Consider the following 13678-nt stretch of genomic DNA (forward strand, 5'->3'; position numbering starts at 1 on the left):
GACGAAAATTTTGGGAGGGGCCAAATAGTTTGCCGTCTAATACAACTTTTTGCTAATGCTCGGCGAAGGCGTTCTTTTACCAAACACGTGACTTGACAAAGTTTGGTTCAACGGCACAGCCAAACGCTTTATTGATTTATTCCATGTCTACATAAATATAAAAAGCATGTATTTTAGCTTGCAACTTGGTGACAACAGTCATGTTAATTTATATATTCCTTTGATAGTTGAAAGAAATCACAATGACTAACTACACTAAATTAAAGTTTCTCAATATACAACTTTGAAAATTTGGGAGGGGCCATGGCCCCTTTGGCCCCTCCCTGGCTACGTCACTGCATAGAACAGTTACCTCAGTTGAATAAAATTGCAACAATCAGACATCACAACAAGCAAATTGCTATACACGTTACTATAGCAACGATTGACCTTGTGCCACCGCTCACTACTTCCCTCAGTGGGCAAAATTTATTAAATTTATTCCATAATCGATTTTTCTAAATATTTTACAACAGAAAATTAATAACAAAACAACTAAAAGTTTTTAAATTATATCCACGTTTTGACATTTAATCGAGCATATCGGTTGATATATTTTACCGAGATGCTCGAATAAATTTGTGAACCGATAACAAACAGCCGTTTTGATTGCTGATTGCGAATTCCCATTGGCGTAGTTGGAGGCAACCTTTTAATTAAAAAGAGCAAAGCCTCTCAGTTACTGCTTGAGGAAAAAAGTGTTTTTTATTTGCATCGAGGCCATTTATTTGCATCGCTTCGCCAGACGTTTTGTAGTTCTTTGTCTCACTGAAAGGTTTAGAAGTTTCAGTTAATGCTGTTGATCAGTATGTCGCGACGCACTCAACCAGTAGAAATATCAATTCAAAATATCATTCGTATGTATTTAAATAGGTTGGAAGTTGTTTGGAATGAACTTGGAATCTCTGAGCAACAGGTAAAATAAGCCGCCATTCTTTGTGACGTCATATTTGATAATTCTAGTTGTTTTTGAAAAAAAATGTACAATCGAAGTATGCATGAAACAAAATCAAAGTATATGTTTTTTATAGACTTTTGTCACAATCAGTGATTATTCTCATAATCAAGGCAGGGGTCTTTATTTAGCTTAAGGATTAATGCAAACTTGTTGGTGTTTTACACCAGCAGAGGTTTTTTGCAACAATGTGCAACAATGTACAACAATGTCCTCATCATTTACCAAATGTGTATCGTAATTTAATCTCGAAATGACTTTATAGTTTATATCATCACCTTTCAGGTCGCTAAGAGAAGTGACACAGTATGTGAGCACATAACCGACCTAATGGAAAACATGCTAAATGAGGAAGAACGTTTAATGCAAACTGTGCGGGAAAACTCCGTTCGCTTCCACGAGGAGATAACTATTTTGCGCAAGGAACTTGGTTTGTCTCCTGAATCAAACGAAACTTCTGTCTTACTGGATTCCAGTTCCTCGAGCATCGCTGGAATGCCACCAGGCAGCTTGTATCTCAAGGTTAGCCAATGATAATTTATTTACTACATGTTGGGTTAAGCTGCAGCATCGTTTAACCAAACTACTGTAAAAGTCAAATGTTTATCAGCATAGCCCTGCTGAAAGTTTGTTTATTTTAGAAGTAACCACCTTAAAATTCTTTTTCTTGCTTAAAGGAGAGAAAGGCGAGGAAAGAAGTTTTGCGCTTGCATGAACTCGAAAAAACAAAAAAGCAAGCTTTGGAGACTTTACTCTCTGAGGAGATTCGATGTAACAGCCAATTAGATTCAGCGCCACTGCTCCAATCAACGCCTATGTTTAAAAAAGCTGTTTTGGTGGAAAAAATTGAAATGATGCATGAACGAAATCGTAAATTACATGAAAAATATAAAAAGAGGCAAGTCATTTAATTTTTTTACAATTAAAGAAGGTTTTAAAACAACGACAAAACGCTACATGTGTTGAACATTTCTAGCTGCCAAACATCAATAAGCACATATACGTGACTAACGTTTGTAGGACTTACACATCAATATATAATTGGGTTTAGGGAGAACCACATTTAAACCAGCTGTATCAATGAAGCTGTTTTGAAAATGAATTTGTCCGTTAATTTCAGGTTGGGGGAATTTGCTCAACTGCGGTCAAATATTCGCAAAAAACTACAAGAAATTGAATTTGCCCCAAACGATTTCATAAGCTCTGTTTTGGAAAACGACGTCCCAACTTTCTCTTTGTCTGAGGAAAATCTGCAACAAATTCGAGATTTCGACAATACAATCGAAATGCAGCACTTAGTGTCAATCGCAAGACAAACTGTTTGTGACATCGAAGATCTGTGGATAAAATTGGACGTCGGTGTCAGAGAGACCACTCCATTTCGTAGAGAGTTTTTTGGCTTTGTAGATGTGGTATGCTGCTTATGTTTCCCTTGTGCAGTGTGTAAATCTAGCAAACTTTTTTGTTCTCTTTTGAATGACGTTGTAAATATACAATACTTCAACCAATCAACTGGTTATAAAAGTTCGTAACACACATTCTTGGCCTAATTGTTTCTTTAACAACATAGAAACGCTTTGTTGTTATTTTACCTCAAGAACATTTACCTATCAGCCTTACAATCACGATCATGCTGTCGTATGACATTTGTAACTTATGATCGCTTTTGAAAAGTATAATTATGGCGATGGCACCTAAATAAGATCAGTTGCCTGAATATGCACAAATCGCTTCTTCTTCTTTCTTTGTTGATAGATATCAGAAGAAAATTTGCAGCGATTAAAAAGTGAGAAGACCAGACTCTTGACTGTTTGGAAAGCCAATATATCTGACCTAACTACAAGGGCTAATGAAACTCTTCAAAATATGCTTCGCGATGGATTTCTTTTGGAACCCAAAGAAGACAACAGTACCGAAAAGGTACAAAATGACATCTAAAGAGTAAAACCAAACAATTCACATTGTTAATTACAGTATCAGGAAGATCGTGAAGAAGTGTTACTACAGCTTGAAGCCAAGATCGAAAACACTCGGATTCAGCTCAAAGACCGGGACCAAGTTGTGCGAAAGCTGCAGGTTTGGAAAAAGGCGTTTGACAGAATAACAGAACTTGAAGCCAAAACGCATGATCCTGATAGGCTTCGAAATCGCGGTAAGACTTTTCATGAGAGTGTTTTTTACGATGCAGTCACATTTTCAATGACATATGCTGCACTCAAATTCGTTTGTTGAAGCATACCATATTTGAGAAAGCATAGCCTTTTTGTTTACAAATTTATGTTTAAGGAGGAAAACTGCTTGCAGAGGAAAAAGAACGCAAACAACTAAAAAAACAAATTGTTAAAATGGAGAGAAGCGTCTACGATGCAGCAGAAACGTGGCTACAGAACCACTTACCCTCAAGTTAGTATTATCAATTGAAACTACAATAGGGCGAAAACTTAAGTTGGTTATTCTCCAGGTTTTCAAATGTATTAAAATCACTAAGTCATCCATCCTTATAAATTAAGATTGCATAAAGTTCATTACAGTCTTCATCCGCCAAGCAATCAGGTGGGAGATTCTGGTTTAAAGTACTGTATTGTTATTCTTCAGGTGGCGAATTCCTTGCTAATGGACTCCCCCTCAATGAGTACTTCAGCAGCCAACGAAAAGAACTAGAAAGCCTAAAAGATTTTTATCAAAACCGGCGTCATATTAAGCGCAAGCGAGAAATTGAGGAAGACATAAGATATGGAAGCTCAAATCCACAGAAGATTTTTATCAAAACCGGCGTCATATTAAGCGCAAGCGAGAAATTGAGGAAGACATAAGATATGGAAGCTCAAATCCACAGAAGTGTGCAAAAGGGAATAGCAAAAGAGTGAAATGCGATTTGAAAAGCACATCCGACGATTCAAACATATCTTGTAAATCGGATAAAAGCTCAGTGGGCGGTTACCTGACTGCATGGGGAGAAATCCGATTCTCTCCTATTAAATCCACTGTGACTAGCAGATTCGGGACGTTCCCTGGGCGTCGAGCATCCAAGAAGACCGAAAAGTTGCAGGGTAATATACTCAAACTGCTCAAAAATGTGTAACCTATTCGTCTGCGTTTTCTTTCCTATCAAAGGTGATATTTTGTGTATAGTGCCAAAGACAACCGATTTTATTGATACGCGGCGAAACTTGGCAACGCAAACCTTCAAACAAAAGAAGCTTCGCAGGCGTTCGAAGTCGGTAGACAATTTGACGAGCCTTGAACAAAGGCAGGAACCACAAGGTGACATACGAAACTGGCATGCAAGTGTCTGTGGCACCAACCGTAACGATAACTTTGTTGTAGGAAAGTTTAAACTTCCATTGCCAAGTGGATCTGCGTATCACAACCCTAAGACTACAAGGTCATTAAAAAACAATCAAAAAATTCCAAAAATCTGTGAAAACCAGGAAGTAAGATATTTTTTTCCGTCACTGCCTAATTGTTTGATGGTTTAACGTGCGAAAAATATTACAGAATGAAAGCGAACATCTGAGCAATGTGAGTCGTTGGAATACGACCGAGCTGCCAAATTTCAGCGAAACTTTGAGAAACCAGCCGTATGATCGGGAACTCGATATTCAACCTCTTGGTGGACATGATTTTGAACGGGGTCTGCTGGCTATAGTGAAGGAAGAACCTTACACCAGAAGCAGCGCGATTGGACTTCCCCGATGACTATAGCTTATCAATGTATTAATTTGTATGCTATTTTCTACTTTTTGTGTGTTCTCAATCTGAAATTCGTCGTATAAGTTCATAGATTTATTTGCATGGTCGAAATATGGTTGCAGTAAAATAATTTTGCAAACATTTAGTTTCTCCGCGAAATAGGTAACGCAAGTGTCATTAAAAGGCCATTGGACTAGTAGGTTGGTTCAGTTGAGTTGCAATTCTTGATCTGACTTAAATAAGTGTGTCAGGAATCCAACTTGGGTAAACTACCAGCTGTGAAGCTCCGTGGTAGGCTACCACTAACGGTGCGCGTACCTCGGGTTGCAACAGGGCTTACGGCAAGAATTTGCACAATGTGCGCCAAAATGTGCAGGTCGAAAATGTGCGCACATTTTGCGAAAATGTGCAGGTCAAAATGTGCAGGTGCAAAATGTGCAGGTCAAAATGTGCAGGTGCCAAAATTTCTCCCTTTCATACTAAAAAAGTCTTTCTGTCCCTTTCACACAAACAATTTTTTGTCCCAATTACATAATTATTATATATCTTTCCCTGCATTTTTATTTTAAATAGTGTTCTGTGCAAATCAATTAACTTATATAGGTATGTTATTTTTCTTGTTAAATGCAGTGGATTAAGTTTTTTAACTGAACAGAATATGACCCTTCAGGGCAAAAATAACTGAAAATACAATGTGGTTTCAAACAAATGCAGTGGTAAATAACTGATGCCTATATAAATGGTGAGAACTTATACTTTTGCATTGCACATCCATCATTTTTTTCATGACATCTCAGTATTATCCTTTTCTAAACCCGTTTTGTTACCATTGTACATATTTTTTACCAAAAATATAATACAGAATGCCCACAGCGGTTTCAAAAAAATATTTTCCCTATCCTAATATTCTTTCTGGCTGTTTCAGTCTCTTTATCTCTCTAATTGTTCACGCCAGATTTAGTTTGTTTATTTATTTGCAATCCCACATGAAACATACACCTTTTTCGTTCATAATGGCAATCATCTAGTTTCTGTATATTAGTCAGGAAACAATTACAAATTTTGCAAAAGCATCTAATGATATTTTGGTGTATTATGATATTCCTACAGTAGGTCTTTTTAGCCATCTGGTCCACACAATAGCAAGTCAGAAGCAATAACATGAATGTTTTAGCAAACTTAAAATTAGGGCATCACATCAAGTATTTGTGTGGGTTTCAAAACTAACCTAATTAAATACCCATATACCAAGTTATGTCATGTAAATGAGCCTCAAACAAATAAAAAATGTCAAACATTAAGTTGGGCAACTGTGTGGTTGTCCTTTTCTTTTTGAATGTTGTCATTTGAGTTTCTTCCAAAGACACATATATAGTCCTTTTGTCAATTGTGCAGTATAACCCAAAGGATGGAAAACTTTCTAATAATTCATTTGTTTCATTGAATAAAAATCACTGGACAGCTGGGTCTTTGACTTGGTTTTGAGTTTAATAACAGTATACTCATATGGTAGTCCAGCAACTTCTAGAATTTCACATATGTCTTTTTTGGAAACTCTGTGAGGATCAGTGTAACTTTTGCAATGCAGTAAAAATCTAGCTTGTTGGCTGGCCGTAAACATCCTGTCAGGCATTTACGCACTTTGTAAAAGTTGCAGTAACTCATAAAAGGATAAGCGAGACCTCCAGACTTTGGCTCCACTAAAGAAATCAGCTGGCCCTGTGGTCGCATGGTTGACAACATGCTGACAATTTTGATAACTTCCGTAAACTAGTTTTTTGCCTTGAAAAAACATATCCTCATAAATACTCTGTTGTGTCTAACTCTTTGTTACTTATCATAGCAATTTGACTTGTGTTTTCTGCACCAGTTTCCTTGGTGGTTATGATGTCTAGCAATTGTTTTGGTGCCTTGAATTTTTCTTCAAATAAACTTAATTTTTGATTCACAAAATTTACCCTTTGTTGACAGTTTAAAATGAGTAACTTTGGAAAAAAACATGATCTTTGTTCAAGCTTGACCTTTCGTCTGTCCAGAGTTCCTGGTCGAGGCCAAAGTCGTTGAACATCAGTTCAAAGATACAGCCAGTTAGGAAAGTTCTATTTTTACCAGACTTTAAATCAATTAGTAATAAACTTTATGCACCCTTTAATATGTTAGGTAAAATCACTTCAAAGCGTTTAAAGAAGTACTAAAAAGATAAAACGTACATTAAATACTCTCCAACAGCACAATCACAACCACGTAGTAACATTATACAGGGTAGATGCATAAATCTGACCATACAAGCCCAGCTTTGTCATTTGCTTGCTCTTAAAGCACCAAACTCAATGCAAGCATCCGACAAGCGTGTAGTGTTAATCAAGCGTGACGGAAACAATAGCTGGACTGTCATATGAGTATACTATTGTCTAATTGTAAAATCTATAGAAGCTGGGCAGGCTACAAGCTAACAGGCCTTAAATTAAAAACAATAAAGTCAAACCGATTGAGGTGACGATCGTGTACATATCTAGTCTGAAAAACAGTGTTTCCTATTTCCTGAATGCTAGATAATTTCACGCTTTGCCATATCTAACAAACACAACATGCATTTTTACAAGTTTCTCTTAAATCCGATTTTAATTTATAGGTCATAACTTATAACTAATATTTTTGGCACAATTTATGACCACAACAATAGTTTGACGTTAAATATCAATACTTCATTTGAGCGACTGCACATTTTGGCACCTGCACATTATGACTTGCACATTTTGACCTGCACATTTTGGCAGCACATTTTCGAAAAATGTGCGCACATTTCGACCTGCACATTTTCGAGCACATTGTGCAAAAAACGCTCGCATGCCCGTCTCTCGGGTTGGGAACCACTGCTCTGAAGAATGTAGGCTAATGTATTCGACCCAATAGACAAAAGTTTATCTTGCTTTTACAAAATATCTTTGGAATATTAACCTATAAAGCACGGTGCGGTCAGTCATATCGTTCTCTTGGCCTGCAAGGTGAATATGTAGCTCTGCAAAGTCGTTAGACAAAAAGCAATAAATTCTGAACGAAATAGTAAACCGGAACGGCAATGGAAATTGGTTGCCAAAGAAACTATTTGAGGCTGGATCCATCGGCCATAATTTGACCTACAATCATTAAAAAAGAATAATTATAAATACACTGTGCTAAAAATAAAATCTCCGATTTGATTTTGCAAAAGAAAGTACAAAAAAGGGCTAATTTAAGCGAATGGATCAAATTTAGATTATAGCCTATAGGCCCTAGGGAAAAAAGGCCTACAAAACTTGACAGGTCAACAATTTCACATTACCCCCACTTTGTCTTTTGTATTTGTAAAACAAGCTCCAATCTTGTTGTTTTGTGTACAACTTATCATGGAATCCATTGAATATCTCAACAGATACCACCGACTTTTGAAAAATACGTCTTTTAAAAACAGAACAGTGAAAAACGGGAAAATTCCCTTTCCAAAGACCACTTTAAATTTCAGCTATTTTGGTAACCTCGCGTGCGGTGTGTGTTACTTAAAAAGGAGGAAGCTCATCTAAAAACGTGCAAAACAATTGCAACAAGTATCGTCACCCACATTATTTTTGGCTGTTGCTTCAAAAAATGTGTGCATAGCGATACCCTTGCTTCTTTGACTTTGTAACACTGTTTTTTTACACGTCGTTGGCAACTGACGTACTTTATGAAGTTTGTTTAATAGTATACTAATGTCTGTAAATGTATATCACTTGCAGTAAAAGGGCAGACGAATACCGAAAGTGTAACGAAGTTCCCCAAATTAGGCTTTAAATTTTGGTAAAGTTATGCAAACAAAACATATGTTGGATTACTGTTTGTAATTGCACTCGGGCGATTGCCAGAAATTTTCACTTGTTCGAAATGAAAGAAAGTTTGATGGAAATTCCATGCAAAAATAATCATTATTTTCAAAACTGGTCACAAACATATTCATGCAAACCAGAATTATATTTTGAACCAAGATGTACAGATGATCTGCGAGTAATACTATTAGAGGCGAAACAACTGAAGAAAAAGGTATGTGCAGAGTTATTGGGAGTTAAGGCTGTTTTTTAATTTTACAGTCTAATTAATAGCAAACAAATATGATTAGATACACTGCTTGTTTTAATTTTTTGCTACTCAATTATTGTACATTAAGGTAAAGGTTGTTGGTGGCGGTCTTTCACCTTCTGATATTGCTTGCACCAATCATTTTATGATTTCAATGAAGCTCTTTAATAAGATTTTAGAAATTGACAAGACAAACTGTGTAATTACAGTTGAATCAGGTGTGTCATAAAATCCAAATGCATTTGTGACTAAGCAATAACATGCTGTCTGTTTTCAACAATTAATTGACACTTCTTGTAAGTTAAATTTACCAAAAATGATTCTGTATCTCTGAAAATATCTGATGACTTGTTAGATCATTCATAAAAACAATCTGTCTGCTGTACACTAAAGTCTGCCTGCTGCACTAAAAAGACTAAGATGTCATTAGTGATTAACATGTGTCTATGCGATTGTGGTTACCTTATAATTAAAACTGTTACAATCTTGGTTTAGCATATTAGAGGATATCCACATCATTGAAATTTTATATGTGTATGGATACAAAACAGTTTTTGCTATGACTTTTAGGAGTTACAATTTACCAGCTTAACAATCATGTCCTTCCATCGAATGGTTTGGCATTGAGCAATATGGGTTCAGTATCTGGCCAGTGTGTGGGTGGAATTATTGGCACTGGTACCCATGGTACTGGAGGCAATTTTGGATCATTTGCCTCTTGTGTGCTGGAAGTTACTTTTATGATTTCGGATGGTATTGTTAGTTTTGTAATGCACAGTATCAATTTCAGTTGACAGAAAATATGCATTGATTGCAGGGTCAATAATTAAGTGTTCAAAAGAAAAAAATGGTGAACTGTTTCAAGCTGTCTGCTGCCATCTTGGACTACTAGGCATCATTCTAGTAGTTAAGATTCAGGCAAGTTTACTGATGACAATACTGTAGATTTTCTAAATTTTATTTTATTATTTTAATTTGTACAGTGTGAACCAGCATTTAAACTGCATTTGAAACAAGCCTCTGGTTTGCTTGAAGATAATCTGGTTGATTTAAAGTCACTTATTTCTCAGTCTCAACATTTTCGATTTTTCTGGTTTCCACACACAGGTAAGGAGTGCTTTTTTGTTTGATAATAATTCATTGAATAGACCTGAAGTGAACCAAAGTGGTCTTAATTATCTGGTTTTACATAGATTATGTTGTAAACTTCATGGCCGATCGGACTAAAAGACCTTCAAAGGAAGGTGGCAGTTGGTTCTGGTCTCAACTTGTTGGTCACTATGTGCTTGAGTTTTTTCTGTGGGTTTCAACATTTTTCCCTTGTCTTGTGCCTTTTATTAATCGTCTCTTTTTTAAAATGTGCTATTCAGGTATGTAAAACAAAATGCTTTTGTTTGTTCGCGTTTTGGTGGTTGCCAACTGCACTATTTAATGTTTTTTAGATAAAATTCTAGGTTGCTTGCTAAAAGAAATTAACTGTTGGTGCTAATCAGCATGAAATGTTTTAGATTTGAAATTGTTGCCTTGATTTGAGAAATGCAATCCACAGTTAGCTAATGTTTAAATAATGACACAGGCCCAAATTACAGGGTCATCCGAAAGTGTGCGCAGAAGTGATCGAGTTTTTACCTTTGACTGTTTGTTCAAGCAATATGTAACTGAATGGGCAATACCTCAACAAAATACTGTTACTGTCCTTAGGAAAATGAGAGAGTGGATTATTGCAAATTCTCATGTTAAGGTGGGTAAAATATGTTAAGGCCATGTCTTTCAGATGGCAGAAATTTTTTAGATTTGAAGGTTAAGTGATTATGATTTTGCTGAAACGTTAAACAAACGCCTCTGATTGATGTTGGTTTGATTTAAGTTAAGTTTATTTGCGCTCGGTGAAACAATCGTAGTAACACAGTAGCACTAAAATTTTCATCTTGCCGAAACTAGTTGTGCAAAGTTAAGACATGTTCTGACAAATGCTGCTGTAAATAAACTCTGGTGCATCTACATGTGTTTACAGCCACTTTGCTTAAAAAACGGACTGATAAATAAGCTCTAAGGGAAGCAACTTTTGCGCCACGGTACCTTTCGGTAATGTGGTGTGTTCATGCCGTTTGCTAAATGGTGACAGTGCAGTAGAAATTTTGCTATGTAATTTTTAATTTCCTCAGCTTGCAGGATGTTACTGCCTATATCAGTCCGAATATGATTTCCTATTCATCCCACGTTTTTCGCGCAGCTGAGAATAATTGATGGATAGCTTTTTGATAGCGTGAAAATGCACTCACGTGCAATAGCACTGTTACATATTTAAATGTTAAACCTGATTATACTGTTTTGTTCTGCAACGTAATACGCTTTATTTAGGTAATTTCCCAATATTTGTGTTTACCGTTTTATGTAGACAGTGTTTTTTTAAGGTGTTTTGGGGGACCATTTCTCCAGCGGTTTCCCAAAATTTGCCAGTAGCCTAATAAATAATTCGTTTAAGCAAATATGGCTATTTTTTGGTATTTAAATGAAACACTTGCGGTCTCTTAAAACTACTTAGCGGTCACCCAAACCAAACCTTAAAAAAACCCTGTAGGTACACTTTCCAGTAGAAGTTCGATTTGTCAAACAAGATGGAATTATGCTCGCCCCATCAGGAGATGAAGACGTCACTTACATCGGAATCATATCCTTCAGGTTTATTACCGTGTCAAAAGTATTGAGCATTTTTTCGTGAACAGAAAATTCTTACAGCTAGTTTTTTTTATTGTTTAGACCATACGGCAAAATCGTTCCACACGATGAGTGGTGGAATTTCTTTGAAAACTTGGCAACTGAATATGGAGGGAAACCGCACTGGGCAAAAGCACACAAGGTATTCGCTGTTTTCTGTTTTGAACACGCTGTTCCAAACGTTGCGTTTATGATTAACTCTTGTTGATGTTGTACAACAGGAGCATTGAGAGGTTTCGTTGCACTTTCGTTGCACATTGGCACTTTGTTGTTGTTGTTGTTTGTTTCATTTTTATCCTCGGTGGGCGTTCAAAGCCTGAATGCGTTATGCTCTCAATGAGTCCGACGTCGAGCTGCCTGTTTTTATTGCAAGCCCGATGATCATTTTTTATTTGATTTTTTCAAATTGAGGCAGTTGGTGACTTCAATTTAGTTCAACCCATCGGGAACCACTTGGGTTGGAGCAATGCCGCTTAAGTTTCTTGCTCAGGGAAACACAAGCAACCGAGATAGGATTAGAACCCATGACCTTGTGATCAAGGCGGTTGCGTTAACCACTCGGCCAACTTGGCGGCTATTTAAGGATTTTCTTCTTGCGTATAATTTTAACTACTTGTTTTACGCATAATGTTAAAGGTTAAAGCTGACGATTTTCGAAGAATGTACCCAAAGTTTGATCGTTTCATGGAAATCAGAAGACAACTTGATCCAACATGTATGTTTTGGAATGATTACTGGCGGCGTGTAATGGGCAAGGATGGTTTCCACATGGTGGCGCCAGAGAAACAACGATTGTAACAAAGTGCATTTATGTTGAGATGTAAGAAATGTGTGTATTTCGGCACAACTCATTTTATTAATACTTGAATTGCTTATCTGCTTTTGCTGCTCATAATTCTTCGAAATTTTTTTGATTGTGCTTTTATCAGGGCCTATTGCAATGTTTATTCTCGCAGTTCAATTTTATTACCTTGCTTCTATTTTGTTTTGTCACTTTGGTGTAAGCAGTGTTTGTTTGGTATTGATTTTAAGGAGCCTGTTTTTTTGAGTGAATTAAAGAATAATGTGCTGTGCAGGTAAATTGTGCTGTAACAGAAACAACGTTTGGAAGCGTGTGCTTATATAGGTGTAATCGGTGCGCATTTCCTAAAATGTAACTGATGCTGTATATGTTATTACCCTTGTGTTATAAACGATGGATCGAAGAAGCTACGGCTGGTTGGTCGATATTCCTGTGTATCTATATCCGTCGCTACCTGGCTTGTCCAAGGAACTGCAGTTACTACTCAATAAAACGCGTCGTTGTAACACACGGAAACCCAGGGCAACTCTATTTATTATCTTTAAAAAAATGAACAAATAGGCTGTAGGTTTTTTGATATGTGCTTTTTGTCAAGTTAAGCATCTTTATTGACCTAAAACCAACTTGACGAATTATCCGATTGTCAAGTAAAGACTGGAAATCGTAACTTTCTTCGGTTCACCACCACTTCGATTTTCCATATCATCGAGGATTTAATCTCAGGTTGATTATCAGACATTTGGATTACGATATGGCTCAACGTTGGAGCGAACACTTTTCAGATCAATAACATACGACACCCTACCGTCATCATGTCACTGTTTCCATCTGTCATTTTCAACTTCACTCACCATTTCTTCGCCCGTTTTCATGTATCTCTCTTTGTTCCTTGATTTTTAATCTTTGCATCAAGAGGCAATTCACTGAAACCACTAGAAAACCTATCCGTTATTTTTAATATTTTGGGGGGGTAATTTTTTTGTGTGTGTCACTGGCATCAAAGTATTGAACTTTTTCAGACAAACCTAACATATTGATTAATTACTTTCTCATAAAACTAATTGGACATTAAAGTTTAATAAACCCACTGTAAAAATTGCTTTTCGTTGCATTGAAAATTGATTAATGCCATGAATTGTTTTCATTACAGTTTTGTCATAATTAGCACCGTTGCAAAATTGAGTGGCGTGAAGGAAAATACTTGTAAATAATTTTCTTGCTGTTATCTTTGTATGTGAGTCAAAAAAGCTTTGCATTTGCAAATACGAATGCGGTCATTATTTTCTTTGTTAATCTTCTTAATTGCCTTTTGTACACTTTACACATGAAATTGTCAGCTGCAGAAATCTTAACGTAGGTAAAAATATGGAGTCACATGC

General features: G+C 36.4%; 2 protein-coding genes across 4 annotated transcripts; both read left to right on the forward strand.

Annotated features, from left to right (window-relative positions):
- Positions 1–762: 762 nt before the first annotated feature.
- Positions 763–4828, forward strand: LOC145230315 (protein regulator of cytokinesis 1-like). Its single transcript, XM_080095709.1, has 12 exons — positions 763–955; positions 1280–1516; positions 1672–1892; positions 2115–2406; positions 2750–2914; positions 2969–3146; positions 3281–3397; positions 3590–3720; positions 3804–4044; positions 4127–4258; positions 4322–4428; positions 4493–4828. Exons 1-12 carry the CDS (start codon positions 833–835, stop codon positions 4691–4693), a joined length of 2145 nt encoding a protein of 714 aa, XP_079951835.1. The 5' UTR covers positions 763–832; the 3' UTR covers positions 4694–4828.
- Positions 4829–8306: 3478 nt separating this feature from the next.
- Positions 8307–12815, forward strand: LOC145229417 (L-gulonolactone oxidase-like). Of its 3 annotated transcripts, none has more exons than XM_080094756.1 (10): positions 8307–8743; positions 8868–8997; positions 9350–9532; positions 9597–9697; positions 9763–9886; positions 9973–10149; positions 10369–10520; positions 11377–11461; positions 11540–11639; positions 12134–12815. In XM_080094756.1, exons 1-10 carry the CDS (start codon positions 8588–8590, stop codon positions 12243–12245), a joined length of 1320 nt encoding a protein of 439 aa, XP_079950882.1. In that variant the 5' UTR covers positions 8307–8587; the 3' UTR covers positions 12246–12815. The 3 variants fall into 3 exon arrangements, with proteins under 3 accessions (XP_079950882.1, XP_079950883.1, XP_079950881.1); XM_080094755.1 differs by having other exon boundaries at positions 8316–8743; positions 11361–11461; XM_080094757.1 differs by lacking the exon at positions 9973–10149 and having other exon boundaries at positions 8313–8743; positions 11361–11461.
- Positions 12816–13678: the final 863 nt, after the last annotated feature.

The sequence above is a fragment of the Phallusia mammillata genome, chromosome 5 (genome assembly GCF_965637545.1).
Source record: "Phallusia mammillata chromosome 5, kaPhaMamm4.hap1.1, whole genome shotgun sequence".
Classification (NCBI taxonomy): Eukaryota; Metazoa; Chordata; class Ascidiacea; order Phlebobranchia; family Ascidiidae; genus Phallusia; species Phallusia mammillata.